Below are 22887 nucleotides of genomic sequence, written 5' to 3'. Positions count from 1 at the left end.
TATCCACCCCTACCTACTCCTACCCCTGCATATTCACTTTCCCCAATAAACTTATATTAGTAGGGTTCACTTGCTGCAATTAATGAACCAAGACTGACCACATTATTATTAACTGAAGTTCACAGTTCATCCATATTTCCTTAGTTTTTATCTAATGTCCTTTTTATTTTGTTCCAGGATCATATCCAGGATACCGCAGCATTATGTTTAGTTATCATGCCTCCTTGAACTCCTCCTGGCTGTGACAGTTCATCAGACTTTCCATGTTTTTAAGAACCTTGAAAGTTTTGAGGTGTATTAGGTATTTTAGAGAATGTCTTTCAGTGTGGATTTGCCGAAAGTTTTTCTCATGGTTAAAAAGGGAGTTATAAACATTTGGAAGGAAGACCACAAAAGTAAAGTTCCATTTTCATCACATCATCCAAGGATATATACTATCAACATGGTTTATCACTGAAGGTGTTAACTTTGATCACCTTCCTGAGGTAGTGCTTGTCATGTTTCTACAATGTAAAGTAGTACCTTCCCCCTCCTCTTTCCATATTCAATACTTTGGAGTAAGTCACTATGCACAGCCGCAATTAAGGACTAGGAAGTTATGCTCCCCAAAACTGTTTCATTTACCTTTTTAAACATAAACTACTCCAAAGCATATAACGTACAAATGTTATACTACTTTTACCGATGAAAAAAATGAGACTTAGAGAACTTGTGTAAGATTACAAAGCTAAAAAATGTTAAGGTTAGGAAATAAACCAAAGCTATCTGAATCCTAGCTTAGTGCTCTTTTCACTGTGATATACTCAATCTCAAGGTCACAAATTATATATTAACAAGTAAGCTTCAAACTCCACATTATTTAACCACCAGTCTTTTTTCAGGCACTTTTATTTCATTCATCTGCTTCCTATTTCTTTGGCAGTGATTACCCTTTCTTATTAACCCAACCAACTTCCATTCCTAGACCAAAGCTATGCTATTTTTCTGCTCTCCCTGTCCTAGAAAAACAAAACTGGTTTTTAAACTGATTCCAAGAAACATCTTTCCACTTCTTTAAACCTACCGTATAGAAACTACCTGAACTACCTTCCCCAGTAACTTGGTGTAATTAATGAAAAAAGTACCAGACACTAGTTTTATTTTTTACAAAAAGAAAATGAAAGAGCAAAGAGCTTAGACCCTGTAGTCACAAAGTTCTGAGATCAAATTTTAATTCCATCACCACCATTTTGACCTTGGAAAAGTCTCTTAACCTTCTTAAACCTCATTATCCTTATCTGAAATCCTAGAAACTAAGCTTAAAGCATTCTGTGTATAAAAGAGGTATCTATGCATTTTTCCATACAACATCTGCAATATGAACTCTGTGATTTACAGAATGGTCTACATAATTTAAAAACAGAAGCCTAAAGATGAACTTCCAAAGTTCAAATTATCTTCTACCTTTGATAACAGAATCGTAGGGGAACTAGTTAAATGAAGAATAGTAATTACTGTGAATTGTGCACGGCTTTGAAAAAACTACAAGTTTTCCTGAAAATAGGATGTTTTTTGTATAATTCCTCTTTCAGAGAAATATACGGAAGAAAATTTCCCAAAAAGTCAAGGCTCATCAAATTCCTATACACACCAATACAGCTAATAAAGGACTTGCTGAAAATACCTGTCAGAAGCCTAACTCCCATTCTTCCAGAATCAGTGACAGTTCTTCATAAAGTAAAGCAGCCCAGCGATCCAAAGGCAATTAATTTATTGTAGCACTCCAGACAAAAGCAAGAGAGAACTAGAGAGGAAATTTCAACTGGAAAATATTTTGATATGATTGACTCAGATGACAAGTTAAATTTAAGAACATGTCAAGTGCTGCAATCTGCACAAAAACATACACATATGCCAGAGGATATTAAGAAACCATACCAGCCAAGTGAAGTCTCAACACTGAGCAGAGTAGGTATCTTTTAATCTGTTTAGAAAAGAGGCACAAGGGAAGCTAGCTAAAGGTTCTTTCATAAGCTTATAGAGAAAAAAAATGTTTAAAATCGTCAATTAAAATTTATCTTGGGGATTGAAGGTGATTACCATCATGAAAAGTGTTAGGGACTTTTCCTTTCAATACAAAAAATACTTTTGTCTCCCAACTAGCTAGAAAATTCCAGCATATACCTCCTTTTTTCTGATCACTTATTTCAAAAAGCTCAAATTAAATTATAACACTTAAATCCCTCAGAAAACAAACATGTATGTTGGAACCAAAAAGCAACTTTTTTCCACACAGAGAGTTAAAACTAGAAAGACTAGAAAATGAATTTCCAACTACTTTTATTTTATTCCCTCACATATAATCCGTATTGTGTAATCCTTTAACTCTCCTCAACAACATTAATCAAAACAAAATGAAAGAACCAATGAAAATGCTGGTGAAAGCAAATTATTTTTTCATGTTCCCAACTTTTTATTTTGTAAATTTTTAAACATATAGAAAAGTTGAAAAATAGTGAAATGAATACCCATATGTTCATTAAGTATATCCTCCACCCAGACTCAGAAATTGAATAATATTGTCAAACTACACTAAATTCTTTACTGAGTAAAAATCCACATTGCATAAAAATTAGTAAGTAGGATATGTAATAATCTCTAAGTGAGTTATGAACTCAATTGATTAAGATAATTTGTTAACATCACTTATCCTTTCTGTGTGTAACCTTAAAGAATTAAAAGCTTGACGAAAAAGCTAAAATAAGTTAGTTAACACATGGCTGGTTATTTTACATGAACAGTGTCTAAGATAAACCATTCAAAGAACCATTTATCATTTTCTCAAAGTGAAAAAAGGCTAAATGTGAAATTGTCTGATGTTATATATGAAAGGTTTTATAGTAAAAAAAAAAGGAATAAACACACTTCTTAAGTAATCCTAGGATAGTTCACAAAGCAGTCTTGGTAGCAGCTGGAACTGTTACTTTGGATCACAAAAAGGGTGAGATAGTAGTTTATAAGAAAACAAGTGTGCTCTTCCTCGATATTCAAATTTAAATAGCTATGAGCTAGGTCCTCCTCAAATAAGTTTTAGATTCTCAGTACACAGGAAAAATTCTACTATTACAAATATACAATTGTATAATATACAAGGTAGGGAGAGAAAATGAAGATGATAGTAAAAACAGCATGCAATGCTAATAAAACAGCCATGCCCACCACCATGTGATACGACAGGGAACAAAGGGAAATCAAGTTGTCCTTGGAAATTTCAAAATTGCTCATTACTCCAAAATTTAAAACTGAAACCTTTAAAACTTTAATTGTGATTCACCATAACAGATCATGGCAGAAACGGTCCTCTCCCCATATCCTTCCTCTCCAATATCTTCCAGAAGAAAAGATAACCAAAAATGTTAAAGAATAAACAGCTAAAGAACATCTACGTGTCTTTCCATATAAATTTTAAGTAAAGCCAAAAACTGACAAACTACTCCGAAATAAGTTTTATGCTTTCAAACTGCCAATCATTCTGGTGTTCTAAGACAGAAAACTCATTTTGTTATGCAAAAAAAAAGCCCTAGTAATATAAAACAGATTATCATAAGCCTTTTCTGAAATGAATTAATACTTGTTTGGTACATATTTCTGTGATACAGTCCATAGAAATGGATTTAAGGTTTTATATGTGTATATTTAGTAACTGAATATATAATAAAGCTACATAAAAATTAATAAGAAAGTTAATATCTGGTACTAAAATAAATGTAAAACTACATTTGAAGCAAGATTATCCATCCCAAGTAATGGAAGGCAGGGTAATAAATAAAATGTGTGTGTGTGTGTGTGTAGTTCAGAATAAAAATAATGCACATAAACATACTCTCTGACTGGCAAAGCAGTTTTAAAGAATTTAGAGTTTACTGTAAAAAGTATCTTATTTATTTGAAAATTCTACATATGTAAATACTGAATTCTCTATCATGTTTATAATTAAGTCTTGGTTACGCAAAAGTCTTTAGAACAATTAAAAAATTTAGAAACAGAAGATTGGTTCCTGTTACACATGGATATAAGAAATATTAAGAATCAAGAAACTATATAAAGCAGTCTTCTCATTGTCTACCATGATTTGCTGATCACATGCACTAACGTATTTCTTATCTCTCCTATCCCTATATTACATTGCTATCAACCTCAAATAAAAAAATAAAAATCAATCTCAACCATTCCTGAAGATTCCTTTATGTGTTCTCCTAAAGGTAGGTAGGAGTCAGAGGATGGGGCTGGGGAAGGCCAGGAGAGAGAGTAGTCACTAAAAATTTAACATCCTACCTTTACAGCTAGAAAATTCAGTCCACTCTCATTAGCCAAAGCCTTTGCTATCATTGTTTTAGAGCATCCAGGTGGCCCATACAGGAGAACTCCTTTAGGTGGCTGAATACCCATTCGGATGAAAGACTCTGGATGTTTCAAGGGCCATTCCACAGCCTGTTTCAATTTCAGTTTGATATTTTCCAGTCCTCCTATATCTGACCAGGATACCTGTAAAACAGGATGTGTAAGTTTTGCCAGAACAGAAAACTAAAAAAAAACCACAAAACATATTATCAACAAAAGAAGGACAAGAGGGAACACAACCATTTAGGAATCAAGAAGATCCTAAAAAAAAAAAAAAAAAAAAATCCAAGAATATCATGAAGTAAATTAGCAGTACATAAAACATGAGCTGCACATTGTAAAAATACTAAAGAAAAACAAAATATTTCTGCTTGCAAGTCTTGTATAAATAACTGTTTAAATGACTGAATATACCATTAAGTCTAAGCTTTAAAACTTAGGTTTCATCTGTCTGAAAATAGTTTGAGTCAATGATCCAAGGTCTCATCTATATATCTAACTTCTTATACTTCTTTTTTTAGCAAAATTACTTCCAAGCATATTTTTGTAGATCCCTGTGAAACATATAATCTTTCTTGTGTTTGGCATATAAATAAAGTATCCTTAAAATTTTGTTCCTTTTTCTTAACTAAGAAATACCCCCAAACAAGATAGCTCTTTATATATTATTTACTTATAAATGTCTTAGGCATGAACTGTGTAACAGATAACATACACAGAAAATAGAAGAATGACATGTGAATCCAGACTTTAAAGAAGATAACAACTAGTAACAAACAACAACATGCACATAAATAACCACAGTACAACGAAAAGGATAGTAAGTACAATAACAAAGAAACAGGGAAAGCCTTCGGGAGTTCCCAGGAAGAAAAGATTACTTCCAGCTGGAAGGCAAATCTGAAAGCAAACTCTTGAAGGATGGATGAGATCTGGAAATGTGAAAACAGGGAAATGGTCAGGTAGAGGCCAAAAAATGACAAAAGGCTCAGAAGGAAGGAAGTTTAAGGAGGATGTGAGAAAAAGATTTAAGGGAGGAAAATAAAGAAAAGTTGAAGCCATATAGATGAATTCTAGAAGTTGTTCAAGACACTCTTTGTATATAGTAAGAAGTCTGAAAGTTTTTAATCTAGCAAGTGATAGGGTCTTAGTTGCACTTCAGGAAGAACTCTCTGACAAGATTCATTAGAGAGGACACAGAGTACAAGGAAACAAATTAAGGACCAATCACAAAATATCCTCAAAAAAAAAAAAAAAAGGCCTTAACTAAGGCAACCACATGCAGATGACAAGGACGTACCAGAAAGACACTGCAGAGCTATAGCTGAGGGTTTTGAAGGTAGAATAATACAGAGGGAAAAGTCAAAGCTAAAGATTTCAAGAGAGACTGACAGAATATGGACCACAGAAGAGTATTTTTAGGAGGGAAAATAAGTAGATAAGACAGGGTTTTTTTTAAATATACAGAGTTGTAATATGGGACAGGATATTTAAAAGATCAAAAGTGAGCAGTTGGAATGTATGCAGCACAAATAGAGTTCTGGAAAGATAGTAAGACTGGAATTTTAGATTTCAGAGATATCCTCATACAAACAACAGGAAAAGCCATGAGAAGAGAGATGTGGATCAAAGGCAGATTGTTGGGCATTGCCTACATTTAATAAACAGGAGGTGAAAAAAAGGGGGGAAAGTCAGAAAACAGCCAATTTACAAATCCAAAGGAGACGAGAGGGGCTTTGTTTCTTAAAATGAGGAAAAGATTACTTTTTCCAAATGAACTTGCTTGGTTTTGGGGGAGGATTTTGTTGTTTTTGTTTTCTGCCCACAGATCCAGGACAATGCTATATTAATCAACCATAATCTTGAAAGCAGATTCAATTTTTTCTTTCTAAATAGTTTTCTTTTTTTCTTTTTTTTTTTTTTTTTGTCTTTTGTCTTTTTCCGTGTCCGGCAACGGATCACAACCCTCAGTGTTGCCCCCGTACCGGACCGGGAACCGGCAACGGGATTGCAACCCTCGGTGTTGCTCCCGCGCCTCGCTCAGCCAGTGAGCGGGAACCGGTCTGTATGTGGGATCCGAACCCTCGGGCGGGAGCGCCGCCGCGCTTCCCAAGCGGCGCACTATCCAGTGCTTTTGTTTTTTGTCTTTTTCCGTGTCCGGCAACGGATCACAACCCTCAGTGTTGCCCCCGTACCGGACCGGGAACCGGCAACGGGATTGCAACCCTCGGTGTTGCTCCCGCGCCTCGCTCAGCCAGTGAGCGGGAACCGGTCTGTATGTGGGATCCGAACCCTCGGGCGGGAGCGCCGCCGCGCTTCCCAAGTGGCGCACTATCCAGTGCGCCACCGGGCCGGCCCTAAAATTGTATCTCAGATGGAAACAGTAAACTATAAACACAAGACTCTCACTTTTTGATAAAGACTATGTTTACCATTTGATTATATATACCCTCTTTATCTTCCTAAGAGATTAGGATTAAAAGCTTTAAAAGAAAGAGTTTAAAAAGCTCAAAGAGGAAAGAATCAACAAAAAATTATTAATTTTTTTTTTAAAAAGATAAGCATAAAGACTAGCCAGGGAAAGGTACTGTTACAAATCCAAAGTATAAAAAGAAATGGATGATTCAAAGACAATTGCAAAGCCAATTAACTTATGGGGGAAAAATGCTCAACTCCCTAGTAATCAAAGCCAAAACACAAATTAAAATAATGAAAAACTATTTTTAGTCTATAAAATTGGCAAAAAATAAAATATGAACTTCTTAGGGCTGTTGATATACAATGAGGCAACATTCTCACACATTGGTAGAAGAAAATATTGGAATGTTTCTGAAAGGGGCATGTTATCATTTTTAAGAAGTTCATACACTTTGACCTAATAATTCTACTTCCTAACGCTCTACTCCCAATACAGTTAAGGAAAGTACAAACAGGAATTATTTAATCAAACCTCAAACAACAAACAATTATTAAATGAAGTATCGGATATCCAAAGAATAAATAATTACACAAAAATTAAAAATATTTTAGAAGATATTTAATAATTCCCCAAAATTTATGTAGTAAAAAAAGTAGAATATAAATTTTTTTTTTTTTTTTTTTTTTTTTAAAGATGACCGGTAAGGGGATCTTAACCCTTGACTTTGATGTTGTCAGCACCACGCCCAGCCAGTGAGCGAACCGGCCATCCCTATATGGGATCCAAACCCAGGGCCTTGGTGTTATCAGCACTGCACTCTCCCGAGTGAGCCACCGGGCCGGCCCAGAATATAAAATTTTTGAATACATTATAATCCCAATAAAAACACATACACGTATGCTTTCTTGAAAGACCAGATGGTACCACACCAAAATATTAGCAATGGTTATTTTAGGTGGTAGAAATACAATTCTTATATTAACCTTCATAATTTTTGGTATTATCAAAATTTTCTACAGTGAAACTGCATTACTTTTATCATCCTGTGTGTGTGTGTGTGTGTGTGTGTGTGTGTGTGTGTGTAATTCAAAAAGTCCATGGAAAGATTTGTATTATAATTTAATTCTATTTTTCCATAAACTGTTTGAAGTATATATATGTGATTCTTATCAACGAGGACAAGAAAACAGACTGAGATCCTAGAAGCTGTGGTCAAGGAAAAAAGGACAGGATGATGCAAAGCTTGGGTGAGAAGGGGGAGTTATGAGATTCAGCAAGAAAAAGGCCCTGTTGGGTCCCCAATGTTGTCAGAGAACTGCTTTTTCATTTGGTAGAACTAGGTGACAAAGTTAGAGAAATCACTCATATTCACAAATCTAGGAAATTTTTTTTGACATAAATTTCATTTATTATTACAACTGCAACTGCTTTATCCTTTCCAACTATTAGTACTGTGGTTGAAATTTACAAATCAAATAAATTCAATGAATTTTAGAAATATCTTCTATGTGTATAATTTGTCTTAGGGACTTGTAGGAGTACAAAGACAAGTGAGATGTCCTCAAAAATCTGTAATCTAGAAAGTAGAATAAGAAAAGTAACCTAAAAGACACAGTCTTTGCCTAAATATATAATAAGATACCTATCTTCACACAAATTAATACAAAAACTACTGAAAAAAAATAAAATGGCTTTACAATTCTCAAATACGACAGATGGTGAGAACAGAGATTTAGAAATTGATTGCATATGTGTAAGACTTATGTCAAGGTGTTAGGATATGAAAATAACAGCAGCAATTCCTACCTTATTTGAGAATTATGAGAACAGCTAATATATAAGTACAGCCAAAAAGAAATTATGAAGGAGAATATAAGAATTATCTGTACTCCCATCACCTAAAAGCAACCATTGTTAATATTTTGGTGTAGTACTTTCTAGCATTTCAAATGCACATGTGTGTTTGCATGTGTGGTTTAAATGAGATCATAACATATTCACAATTCTATATTCCGCTTCTTTTTAACTTAATACACTTTCGATATAGTAAATATCTTCTAAAACTTAGAACTTGGTGAGAAATGGTCTTGGGTTTAAATCTCACATCTACTACTTACTGGTTGACTTTGGATAATTTACTTCATTTCTCTAACTTCTTCCTCATATATAATATGAGGATAATAAAACCTAAGGTCTTAGGATCATTGTGAGAATTAAACAGAAAAGTATATATTAAATTAGTTACAATTTGCCTGGCACACAGTAAATATTTAATAAACACTATATTTTATTTAAATGTATGATATGGTTACAGTTATATTTTGAAGGACTAATGACAAAAGATAAAAAACAGTCATTATATTTGCAACTTCCTGTGCAATATTTTTTTTTTCCTTTTTGTCTTTTTTCGTGTCCGGCAACAGATCGCAACCCTCAGTGTTGCGCCCGTACCGGACCAGGACCAGCAACGGGATCGCAACCGTCCGTGTCGCACCCGCACCTCGCTCAGCCAGTGAGCGGGAACCGGTCTGTATGTGGGATCCGAACCCTCGGCGGGAGCGCCACCGCGCTCCCAAGTGGCGCACTGCTACAGTGCGCCACCGGGCCGGCCCCCTGTGCAATATTTAATCATCATCACCACTTTTCCATTCTCTCCTTTTCATTGTTGTTGGTCTCATCAGTACATTTCTCAAACTAAGGGCAAACCAGTTTTGCATTCTGATTCTAGCACCTGAAAGCCAAATGAATGTTTTAGTCTTTCTATGGCTAAGATAATAATTCAAAAAATATATAAATCAGCTCAAAGAGCTTACTATTACACAGAAGACTCCTAAGGCATAGAAAGTCATGGGAAAAGTTAGTCTGTAAGAGAAGAATAAACATCACCATGAAATTATAAAATCCTAGCACTAGAAGAGGAATTAAAAAACTAGCTGGTTCACTAGCCTACCAGTATTTTATGTTTCAACACTTCGCATCCTTCAACAAATACTACTTTATGTTTTTTAAATTATTTTTAATTCTAGAATTCTCCTCTTAATAAGTTACTATATAGCATAACTGCTAGAAAATTATGCCTACAATCTCACCTAAATCATTCCTGATAATAGCTGGGTCCTTTCTTTCTTATTTTCCCCTAATGAAAACAGTGAACAGATGGTCACATATGGCTTTATAACTTTTCAAATTAATACTAAGTTAGAAGTGAAGGAACAGCTGTCAAATAAGCACAGACAGAGTGAGAGAGATAAATTTCCCAAGAAAAATGTCCCCACAAACATCTTACAGTACTTCCTGTGCAAGTGTCCCTAAATGCACAAAACAAAACAAAACAAAACAAAACTCAAACTGCACACCCATAGAAACCAAAGAACCCAATAATCAGATTTTTAAAAAACACTTTTTTTTTTTTCCTTTTTGTCTTTTTTCGTGACCGGCAACGGATCGCAACCCTCAGTGTCGTGCCCGTACCGGACCGGGACCGGCAACGGGATCGCAACCCTCGGTGTTGCTCCCACACCTCGCTCAGCCAGTGAGCGGCCGGTCTGTATGTGGGATCCAAACCCTCGGCGGGAGCGCCGCCGCGCTTCCCAAGCGGCGCACTGTAGCAGTGCGCCACCGGGCCGGCCCTTAAAAAACACTTTTATGGACAAGTTCCAAGAGGGTGAAATAAAAATTAATGACCTGGGCTGCAGACATTGGGAGAATTAATGAGAGTGGAATTCAGTAGCTCCAGGGGAACGATGTTTTTATACATCTGTGAGCAAAGATCTTCTTATTTGCTAAGTGCCAAGTTTTAAACTGCCAAGGAAAACATTCTTTTGGAAGTGTATTTTACAGAAAATATTATGACAAACAGCACTTTTCACTTTGTTATTTCATGCTAACAAGTCCCAACATAAGGACATGAAGCCAATGAGTAGCAAATAGGTTGGCACCTGTTTCAAATTCTCTGTTGGCCTATACACTAATTTTTTAACCATTAGAATGTTTAAAATACACATATTTGTTCAGAAATCATAAACATACTAAATTACTAAAGATAATACATAATACAGAAAAATGTAGGTTGAAAAAACACAACTTCCATGGTCCGAAAAAAAACTCAGTAAATTTCCAGATACTTCTTTATGGAGGTAAAGCAAGATTAGGAAGCAGTAAGTGTTTAAAATGTATGCTTAGATCTAAGTGAAAATAAGTGAAAGCTATTAGCTTTATATAGCGAAAAGACAAAAATAAAAATTTTCTCCTGCTATAAAGACCCAGTCTACCCTACTGAGGTTTTTTTAAAAAACAAGTCAAAGTTCCAGTTCCACTACGATGCCATAAGCTATCTACAGACTCTCACTCCACCTAATAAAAATGAAAAAATTCAGGCAAAATACAAGAATCAACTACCAAAGAACTCTAAACACTAAAGAAACGAAGGTAGATTGTAGAGGCAAGTAAAAATGTGGAGAAGCCAGGCACAGGTTGAGTGGGAAAGATGGCGAATTTGAAGGGGTTTTCCTTCTCTTTTCTGTTTTACTTTCATTTTGCATAAAGCAAACGTAGGTTGAAAACATCTAACAATTTCACAAGGGAGAGAGCACAGGGAGCTAAAAAAAAATAGAAGAGAAAAAATATACACCAAAACTTGGCCACTAAATGCACCTATAGTATAGGTGATTTGTTGTTTTTGGTAAATGACATTGAGAACATTACTGAAACATATGATAAAAGCTATGGAGTCAGATGCTCCTATAACTCTTACTTAATAAGTGAACACATTAAGGTGAAGAAGGGAATTATTCAATTTAAAAAATATAAATATCTGAAAAAACATGTAAAGTATGATCAAATTAAAGGCAATTATTTTAACTAAATTTCAAACTATAAATTTCAAAATCAGTTTAATGGTTATATTAAAATCTGAGTTCCATTTCTAAAATATCATTACATTACAATCACACATTAATAAGATTACTATGGGGGCTGGCCCGGTGGCGCACTGGATGGTGCGCCGCTTGGGAAGCGCGGCGGCACTCCTGCCCGAGGGTTCGGATCCCACATACAGACCGGTTCCCGCTCACTGGCTGAGCGAGGCACGGGAGCAACACCGAGGGTTGCAATCCCGTTGCCGGTCCCCGGTCCGGTACGGGGGCAACACTGAGGGTTGCGATCCGTTGCCGGACACGGAAAAAAGACAAAAAAATAAATAAATAATAAGATTACTATGAGCTGACTAGGAGGCTACATATATAGTCAAACCTTGTAAATATAATAACACATTTTCAAAATGAGCTTTTAAAAAACTATGTACTTTTGCCAGACAAATAAGCTTAGGAAAAAAATCTCATAAAAAATGGAAATTTCAAACTAGGAAAAGAAAAAGAGCACCAATTAAAAAAAAAAAAAAGACTCAGATAATGAAAATGGTATAAAGCTTCACCTACATTCTTCATAACTCATTAAAATAGTTTTTCTCATTTACTGAATTCCTTGAAGAATTCACTATGATCACCAGAAGATGTTTTGAATATTTAAGATAACTCCTTAGTAACCCCTGCAATTCTTTATGGCATCACAGAACTGGTTAAAGATAAAGGGATATAGATAATATAGAAATAAAAAATACAAGAACAGACAGAAGGCACAGGGACGTCTACTGATTGGCCCCCAAGCCCAGGTGCTAATCATATGTTCACAAGATTTTTAAGTAAATTTTAAGTCAACTATATGGAGTAGTATATAACCAAAAGCCTCAAAACTAAAAGAAATTATATAAAAGGACCCCCCAATTTTTTAATAGTAAAAATTTTTAAATGAGTTTTGTCCTGATTATTTTTCTTTGGGAATTTGTGACATGACCGAACAATAATCAAATGAAAGGGCTCGTTTGCTTTATATGTATGCATCACCAGGACCTCCCTAACACAGTGCTTTGTACATTGCATGTGCTCAATATCTGGTAAAAGAATAAATTCATGGGCAGACATATATTTATCTTATATTATCTTAAAAATAAAGCAACAGAAGGGGTAAAGTGGCAAAGGGACAGGCTGGTAAGAGATGAGATGGGAAAAACAGGAAAGAGTTGGAGAGTTACGTGTTAGAGTTATGTGGTCAAAACAAGTAAAAAATGTTGCTAACGTGTAAAAGTATACAAGGGCTTTACATATGTGTTGCATTACATTTTCTAGCCCAGATTTGTGCAAATAGTTGGGTCATATTCAAACTATTTCCTCTCATTTCCTTCGATGGTTAGTTGATAACAAAAAAATTTTGCATATATGGGATAAAAAACCTTCCCCTGCCAAGACTGGCTAAAGGATGCTCCAAATTTTTGTTAAATAGGAGACAAAAAGAAAAGGTCCCTCTTGGTCAGAAAGCTGAGCAAAGTCATACAAGCAAACTTCAAATGCAGCTCAGATTCTGCATCCTGAGAAATAGACGAGAAAGTTAGTTCCCACATGGAGAACAATAAACAATACTGGCCAGAGAGAAAAGATGTTGGGGAAAGAGAACTGCTACTGATGTTTTGTCTTGAATACAAAAGGTATGAGGAGAAAGCCCCAATAAAGAGTAAAGGAGATATTAGAAAACAATCTTTACAACACAGTCTTAATGGGAAATATATAGAAAAAGGACAAAAGATTTTACTTTATGACCAAAGCTTGTCCCTCAGTGCTATATATACTACATGTAATAACTTGGGGTATGAGTTTAGAGGGACAGAACCAACTAGGGAACTAGGCCAGAAATAAGTCACCAGAAAATCTGGAGGAAGAAGCTGCCTAGAGAAATTAGACATATATCTTAGGCATAGACTGAGTTCAGTGACATTGGTCAAGCAAATCTCAGAGAAGTGAGCAAGTCTAAGTGGTTAGAACACTGAGCAAAAATTAACTATCCTGGGATAAAAGTTGTCTAACTCCATCATCTTTTATAACTTCTGATAATTATGGGCCCATGTATTACAAGTGCATACTTCTGGTCAATGAAAGAGTCAGACTCTTTTAGGTATAGTTGTTAGAGTTTTAATATCTAATATCTATTCATTTACTCAATTATTTATTTACCCATTCATTCACTCAGATATATTCATTTTACTTCATTACTATTATGCTTTGAATACTTGGCCAGTCTCTAAGAATTCAACAATTGAACAAAACTGACATGGTCTCCACACCATGGAGTTTTATAGTCTGAAAGGAGAGATGGACACTAAACAGATAAAATAACAATTATTTAAGGACTAGATAAAAAACTGTACAGGATGTTACAAGAGCATAAAACAGGACTTGAGAGTCCGAGAAGTCAAGTAGAACTTCCTAGAAGACTGGAAATTTAAGCAAGGACATGAAGGATGAGTAGGAATTAGGTAGAATGAGTAGGAGGTAGGCAGAAAGAGACTGAATGAGGTTACATACCATTTGGAGCCCCTAATACTGACTTTTAATTCACCTTGTGTTAGGACATGAGAAGAATGGCACAGTCATACTGAAGGAATAGACTTGAGTTTTATTCCAGATTCTAATCTGGTAAAACAGACCCATTTTAGCTTCCCTAATCTTTGACTTGACCAATAACTGTTCTCCATCACTTCCTTTTCCTGCTGTCTCCAGAAAAATATAAAGGTGTACAGGGAGATCATGACACCACTGAAAAGAAGGCTGCGTATTAGTTAAATGGGGATAATAAAAGCCACTGAGAACAAATTCTCCATGTAAACAGCACATCAACATAAAATCTGGTTTAAGTACTCCTGAAGGGCTGGGGGCTTTTTAAATTAGATATTTAAGTTCAAAACTAATATTATACCTTTGTTAGTCTGTGATGAGAATGGCACTTCTACCTGTGTGGTTTTCCTCCCAAACCTATAATCTCAGTCTAACTATAAGAAAAATATCAACTAAACTCAAATTGAGGGGCATTTCTACAAAAGACCTGACCATATACCTTACAATTATAAGGCCACCAAAAACAAGAAAAGAATCAGAAACTGTTACAGCCCAGAGAAATCTAAGGAGACATTTACATTTACATTTACACAAGATGACTAAATGTAATATGAAAGCCTAGATGGGATCCTGGTACAGACAAAGGACATCAGAGAAAAATTAATGAAATCCAAGCAAAGTATGGAGTTTAGTAAGTAGATAGGCAGTGTTCAAGAAAGACTTTACTCAGAAGGCCTGGCTTACTCAAACCCTGCACATTTCAAAGAAAGGCCTGTCTTCAGAAATAACCTTTGGCAATCTTCTAGAAGATAACTTCTGAGACAATGGGAGACTGTGCCTGATCAGAGTGTTTGGCATGATGAGGCCTTGGGCTACTCCATACCAGTTTGACCAGATACATTTATAGTGATAATGTGACTTATGGGGAAAGCTTCTTTTTGCTGAAATGTGAGTAGCTGAGGTCAGTCATGTAAGTGCTGTAGCATATATATATATATATACCTATGTGCCTGACCTCCAGTAAAATTCTAGACACTAAGATTCAAGTGAACTTCCCTGGTTAATAACACTTCACATATGTTGCCACATATTGTTGCTGGGAAAATTAAATGTGTTCCTATGTAACTCCACCGGGAGATGACACCTAGAAGCTTGTGCCTGGTTTCTCCTAGACTTCACCCCATGTACCTTTTATCTTTGCTGACTTTGATCTGTATGCTTTCACTGTAACAAATCATAACCATAATCATAACAACTTCTGAATCCAGTGAGTCCTTCTAGTGAATCATCCTGAGGGTGGTCTTGGGGATCCGCAACAAAGACAAATATAGATAGATGAAATTACAAACAAGAGTTCTCCAGAACTCACACTTCCACCTATTTTCCATCTACAGTCAACCATGGACATTAGGGAAAACTTTATCTCAAGGCTTTAAACTTATCCTTAAATTTATTCTGAGACTACGGTGAAATTCTCAGACATCTACTAATTTTCATATTAAGTTTAATCAGTCTACCCCCTTTTCCCACGTTAGCATCATATCCCATTACACCTTAGAGCATTCATCTTTTTACTGGAACAAAACCAGAAGAAAGTTCTTTCCTAATAAGCTTTTTTTTAGCCTATATTAAAAACTGTGAAGGATTTCTCAGAAGAGTACATGAAATTCCAACATAGCAGTTCTAACATGGGACATTTAAATATGCCCCACCCTCTTAGATGTAAATCATTAAATATGAAACTTCCAAAAATGGCCAAATAGGGCCTTACCTTCTGATCAAGGAGTAAAAAAAGATAATATTTACTTTTCTGTCTGAAAAAGAAAAAATTTTAAAAACTAAAAAATATATAAAGCATCAACTCTCAGAACAATGAACAACAGGCTAGGAAGGAAAATGACTTTTGACAGAAGGGAAAACAAAGAGGTGAGCCCTGTAACTGCGCCCAACATACTGTCTAGAGGAAATTCAAAGGCTGTAGTAATGGAATCCTAGGCAGAGCTTGCAGTTTTCCCTGAGTTGAAAAGATGAAGTGAGGGGGCCGGCCCGGTGGCACACTGCTACAGTGAGCCGCTTGGGAAGCGCAGCGGCGCTCCGGATGAGGGTTCAGATCCCACATGCAGACCGGCCGCTCACTGGCTGAGCGAGGGGCGGGGGCAACACCGAGGGTTGCGATCCCGTTGCCGGTCCCGGTCCGGTATGGGCACGACACTGAGGGTTGCGATCCGTTGCCGGTCACGAAGAAAGACAAAAAAGACAAAAAAAAAAAAAAGATGAAGTGAGAAGTTTGGGGAAGCCAAAGAGGCTAGAGTTTTCAGGGCAGAGTATTGGAAATGAAAGAGGTACAAAGGGAGAAAACTCTTGAAATCTGCAGAGGGACCCCATCAGATATTCACTTATCAGTGCAAACATGAAAAAAAACAAAAACAAACAAACAAACAAAAAACCCACGAGGCAGAGAAAAACACCTAAAAGGAATAGAAGAATACTGTCCAAAGCTTTGTGCCTACTTCCAAGAGCCAGAATGAAACTGGCCATTCCTCAAAAGGTTAAATAGAGTAATATTACCCAGCAATTCCACTCTTATGCCTAAAAGAATTGAAAACAGATGCTCAAACAAAAACTTGTATATGAATGCTCATAGCAGCATTATTCATGATAGCCAAAAAGTAGAAACAACCCAATTACCCATCAACTGATGAATGGATAAATCAAATGTGCTATATCCATACAATGAAATATTATTAGTTAATAAAAGGAATAAAGTACTAATACATTATACAGAGTGGATGAACCTTGAAAATCTTACACTAAGAAAAAAAAAGCCAGTCACAAAGGGCCACATAATTTATTATTCCATTTATATGAAATGTCCAGAATAGGCAAATCTACGGATACATTGATGGAGTTTGGATGTGTTGTCCCCATCAAAACATGTGGAAATTTTATCCCCAATGTGACAGTGTTGGAAAATGATTGAGTCATGGGGGCAGATCCCTCATGAATGGATTAATGCTCTCCCTGTGGGTGGAGGGGATTAATGAGTGAGTTCTCGCTCTATTAGTTACACGAGAGCCGGTTGTTTAAAAAAGACCCTGGCACCTCCCCTCTCACTCTCTTGCTTCCTCTCACCATGTGATCTGCTTGTACCTGCCAGCTGCCTGCCATTTTCCGCCATGAGCAGAAGCAGCCTGGGGCCCGTACCAGATGTAGCTGTCCCAGAATCGTAAGCCAAATAAACCTCTGGTCTTTATAAATTCCCAGTCTCAGCAACACAAAACGGACTAATACATACATAAAATAAATAAGCAGTTCCCTTAAGGCTGAGGGGATGATCAGGCTGGGAGGTGATGGGGAAAGGGTACAGAGTTTCTTTTTAGGATGATAAAAATGTTCTAAAAGTGATGTAGTGATGGCTACTCAACTCTATGAATATACTAAAGACCACTGAATCATAACCTTTAAATGAGTGAATTGTTTGGTATGTGAATTATATCTCAATAAAGTTGTTACCAAAAAAAATTATTTATATGGTGTGATGGTTAATTTTAGGTGTCAACCTGACTGGGTTAAGGGATACCTAGATAGCTGGGAAAGCATTACGTCTGAGTATGTCTTTGAGAGTGTTTCCAGAGGAGACCGGCTTCTGAGTCGACAGACTGAGTAGAAGATCCCGTCCTCAATGTGGAAAGGCACCATCTAATCAGCTGGGGCCAGTATAGAACAAAAAGGCAGAGAAAAGGTGAATTTGCTCTCTCCTAGAGGTAGGACATGCTTTCTTGCCTGCCCTTGGACATCAGAACTCCAGGTTCTCCTGCCTTTGGACCTCAGGACTTGCACCAGCAAGCCTTTGCTTTCTCAGGCCTTCAGTATCAGACTGAGAGTTAAACCATTGGCTTCCCTGGTTCTGAGGCTTTTGGATTTGAACTGAGCCCTACCACCAGCTTTCCTGGATCTCCAACTTGCAGACAACCTACCGTGGAACTTCTTAGACTCCATAATCACATGAGCCAATTTCCCTAATAAATCTCCTCGCATTCATCTATCTATCTATCTTATCTATCTATCTATCTATCTATCTATCTATCTATCTATCTATCTATCTATCTATCTCCTATTGGTTCTGTCTCTCTAAAGAACCCTGACCAATTCATATGAAAAGGCAAAAAAGGATGAAAAATAAAAACCACTATGAACCAAAATCCTTCACAAAATATTCATTCAGCCATTCAACAAACATTTACTTAGTATTTGTTAAACACTGGGGATACAAAGATGAACAAGACAAAATTATGGCCACAAGGCATATACCACAGGAAATCAAAAAGCTCATGTAAAACTGAAATTAAAAGATAAAAAAATAAAAAATAGAAACTTTATTTCTCAACATAAGCTCCATCAAGTTCAAAACCCTTTTGTAAGCGATGATACCAACCATTCACAGTTCATCCTTAGAGAACTAAGGTTCCTCAAAATTTAAGGTAATCAGTGTAATCTTGATTTAATTTAATGTAGTCAGTGTAATCTATTTTACATTATTAACTGGGAAAAAAATTGTGCCCTTTAAAGATTTTTTAAGATTAGGAAACTAAAAGAAGTCAGAAGGAGCCAAATCAGGACTGTAAAGTGGATGCCTAATGATCTACCATCGAAACTGTCACAAAATTGCCTTCATCTGATGACAGGAATGAGAAGGAGCATTGTCGCGGTGAAGGACTATCTAGTGAAACCTTCCTGGGCATTTTTCTGCTAAAGTTTTGGCTAACTTTCTCAAAACACTCTTATAAAGCAGATGTTATTGTTCTTTGGATCTCCAGAAAAATCAAAAAGCAATAATGCCTTTAGCATCCCAAAAAACTGTTGCCATTACCTTTGCTCTTGACTGGTCTGCTCTGACTTTGACTGGGCCACTTCCACCTCTTGGGAGTCACAGCTTTGATTGTGCTTTGTCTTCAAGATGGTACTGGTAAGGCCATATTTCTACTCCTGTAACAATTCTTCAAGATCCTGAAGCAATTCTTTGATTCCAATTGTTAAAAATTTCCATTGAAATTAACAGCTTTTCTCTGCAGTTGATCTGGGTGCAACAGGTTTGGCAACCGTCTATCAGAAAGTTTGCTCAACTGTAACTTTTCAGTCAGAATTGTGTAAGCTGAACCAATTGAGATGTCTATAGGACTGACTATTGTTTCTGCTGTTAATGGCTGGTCCTCTTCAATTACAGCACAAGTAAAATTAATTTTTTTGCCACAAATTGATGTGGATGGTCTGCCACCGCAGGCTTCATCTTCAACATTGTCTTGTCACTACTTTTTCTTTTCCTCCCCTACCCCACAGCTAGCCACAACAGTGATCTGAACCCACAACCTTGGTGTTATAAGACTGTACTCTAACCAAATGAGCTAACCTGTCTTCTCACTTTTTAAAACAAGTTATCCACTTGTAAACTGCTGATTTGTAAGGGTGCACTGTACCCATAAACTTTTCATAAATGATCAGTGATTTCACCATTCTCCCACCCAAGCTTCACTGTAAATTTGATGTTTGGTTTTGCTTCAATTTTAGAATTCAAGTTACTCTAATAGGGCTCTTTTTAAACTGATGTCTTTTCTTTCTTATTACCTAAAACTAGATCCTGTTCAGACATGCTGTACCAAGTTAGTGCGAACTTATTTTGGTGCAAAAAAACTTTGCAATCCATGCATAGTTCTTCTATAATATGCATTTTCCATGAGCTTTTTGAAGATTCCTAGACACGTGTACTTTGTGTGCAAAAGTATCAGGGGTATGTGGTGTAGTCATTACAGAGTCTTTGGTAACTGAGAGGTCAAAAAATAATTTTTCCAGCAGATGGGATGGTAGCCATGTGCAAAAATACAGAAAGGTTCAATAAGACTAGAGCATGAGAAATGAAAGTGAGGAAGGAAGCAGGAGCCACATTATCAGTGCCAAACTATAAGATAGTTATGTAGTTAGGCTGAGGAATTTTAAGTCGCATCAGTAATACCTTTTGAAAATATCACACTACATATCAATGGGACCAATGAACTCTAAAGGGCGAAATTAGATAAGTGTGCAACTACTCCCTATCTTTATAAGGTAAAGTAATAAAGTGTCATGCCACAAAGAACCACATTAACCCTACCAATGGGTACCGGTCTTTATGTGAATTCTCCTTTAATGTAAATGAAAATATTTGTTTTCAGCAAATACTCATCAAGTATTTATAGAATACTGATCAACTGTATACATGAATATTTCAAAGATCCATGAAAAGATTGGTATTATCTTTTAATCCTATTTTCCCACAAATTTTTTGAAGTATTCTTGTACAAGTGTAGCATATGCTTCTATTACAACCTCAACATTATTTATGATACAAAAAGAGATAACCATCAGAAAATGCAAAATAAGTTTTTCATTTAGAATCTGAGAAAGCTGTTTCTTTTGTTTTTGTTTTAATTTTTTTTTTAATTTATTTTTTAATTGAAACAATTGGTTATACATGTTTACAGGGTACAGAGTTGACTATCACTATTTGTGTCCAATACGTGATGATCAAATCAGTATTGTTAACATGTTCATCATTACAAATCATAATTATTCTTGGCGTCCATTACCCAATTTCTCCCTAACCCCCCTCTCCCTCCCCAAGAAGGCTGTTTAATTTTACCAAAGTTAATTAGGATCACAACTGAAAATGCAAATTGGTGATCCTTCCACTAACCTTTGCTGTCTCTCTCATTTCTCCTCTCATAGAAGCCTGAGAAAAGTATGGTATAAAAAGAAAGTGGAATAAAAGAGTTAAACTTCTAAAATATTTAGTAAGGTTAAAACTTCAATCTTGATTTTGGCATTGAGTATTTCCTGGTTAAAAGCACACTTTCCCAAATGTGCTTTCCTGTTCAATTGGTATCACTTAAAACTATAAAAATGTACAAGCTGGCAAAGATGACTGGGATCTTGGGAGTGACAGAAGATACTTTTCTGTCTAGACAACAAGAAGCAAAATCAAAAGAAACCAAATCAAAAGCCCTGCCAAGAACCAATATGGAATTAATAGAATTTCCACAGGTTGTACTATCTATTCCAAAAAAAGCAACCTTTTATTTAGTAAAGCATCACAGAAATGGTTAGGGTTAGGGTTAGGTCTGTGAAAAATAAAGAAAATATAGAATGCAGTACTGTATTCAGAGAATATGTACTCAAATAAATTCCTTCTAATTATCCTAGAGTATATGAAGAATGAAATATAATTATGGTCAATTAAACTATCTCATTCAAATCTTTGCACCATAAATGTACTGCTAATGAGCTCATCCTATGAAACTCAACTGACTGTCACATTCTGATGTTCTAGGCTCATTTGAAATGGTGCCAAATGAAAATACAGCAGTAAAGGTTGAATATGCAATTAACGAAACAGCCTTTTCATTATTCATATAATTAAGAAGTTTGCTACTTTTTAAAATGGGGATAAATGAGGAATGTTTATTTAACTAATGACATTTGGTATACACTCAATTTGAGGGCCAACTACCTTTAAGTTTAACGTGGATCCCAGCTTACTAGAGGGTTTAGGAATACAGTTAGTCCTGAGGCTCCTGGCCGCAGTTCACTTTACAAAACTGGGTTCACATGAAAGTAGAACCCAACCTTTTAAGTGGCTTTTAGTTTATTACAAACCAAATGTCCAAATTCTGAAAACTTAAATCCAAAGGCAAAATCAAAAGTATAAAGATGAATTGTTTCCAGATAATGACAACTTAAAGCATTACATGAAATGAGATAAGGAAAGCCTGGAGACAGGGGGCAGATAGGGAGTTGGGGGGTGAGATTGAGATGCATAAATGAATTAAACTTGATGGTAATTAGTTTGTATATATTTAGTTAAAAATGCCACTCATCACTGATAATTGTTATGGCACTTATGAAGTGATTTATTGCAAAGATAATACATTAACACAAGTATTAAAAGCACTACTTTTTTATATACTAATAAAATGAGAAACTTAATAGTAGATCAAGGGCCAGCCCGGTGGCGCACTGCTACAGTGCACCACTTGGGAAGTGCGGTGGCGCTCCCGCCGAGGGTTCGGATCCCACATATAGACCGGCCGCTCACTGGCTGAGCGGGGAGCAGGGGCAGCGCCGAGGGTTGCGATCCTGTTGCCGGTCCCGGTCCGGGCGCGACACTGAGGGTTGCGATCCGTTGCCGGTCACGAAAAAAAGACAAAAAGACAAAAAGACAAAAAAAAAAAATAGTAGATCAAAACAGCAACATGTTTCTTCAGAAAACACGAAGTAATTCTCTATATCCTTCCAGAGTAGACAGCTTAGCACTACAGGTATTTTAATTCTAAAACTGTTAAATTCATTGACCAAGGATTAAAATTGACTAAAGAATCAGTTGCTTTATAAACTATGAAAAATCTGAAGAATGCTACATAAGGATAATAGATTTTTATGTGCTTTGGTACAGAAGAAGGATGAGATATTCATTTTCATATATATCTGAAATTCACTATTTAATGTAGATTTTCTCCATGAAAATTAGTTACTCATTTATTCAACAAATATTGATTGGGCATCTCATATGTACTAGTTATATGCCAAGTACTAAGGATAAAAATAAAAAGTGAGAAT

At 36.0% G+C, this 22887-nt stretch overlaps 1 protein-coding gene across 1 annotated transcript in view; it reads right to left on the bottom strand.

Moving 5' to 3' along the window:
- Nucleotides 1-4208: 4208 nt before the first annotated feature.
- The window catches only part of SPATA5 (spermatogenesis associated 5), a 70455-nt gene continuing 51776 nt past the window's right edge, over nt 4209-22887 (bottom strand). The window contains exon 11 of the mRNA XM_008579891.1: nt 4209-4524. Within this exon, the coding sequence (XP_008578113.1) occupies nt 4303-4524 (222 nt within the window). The 3' untranslated portion in view covers nt 4209-4302. The remainder of the gene's footprint in view (nt 4525-22887) is intronic.

This window comes from Galeopterus variegatus, unplaced genomic scaffold (assembly GCF_000696425.1).
Source record: "Galeopterus variegatus unplaced genomic scaffold, G_variegatus-3.0.2 Scaffold1974, whole genome shotgun sequence".
Taxonomy (NCBI): domain Eukaryota; kingdom Metazoa; phylum Chordata; class Mammalia; order Dermoptera; family Cynocephalidae; genus Galeopterus; species Galeopterus variegatus.
Note: the sequence above shows the minus strand (reverse complement) of the source record. Positions and strands in the feature narration are given on the sequence as shown.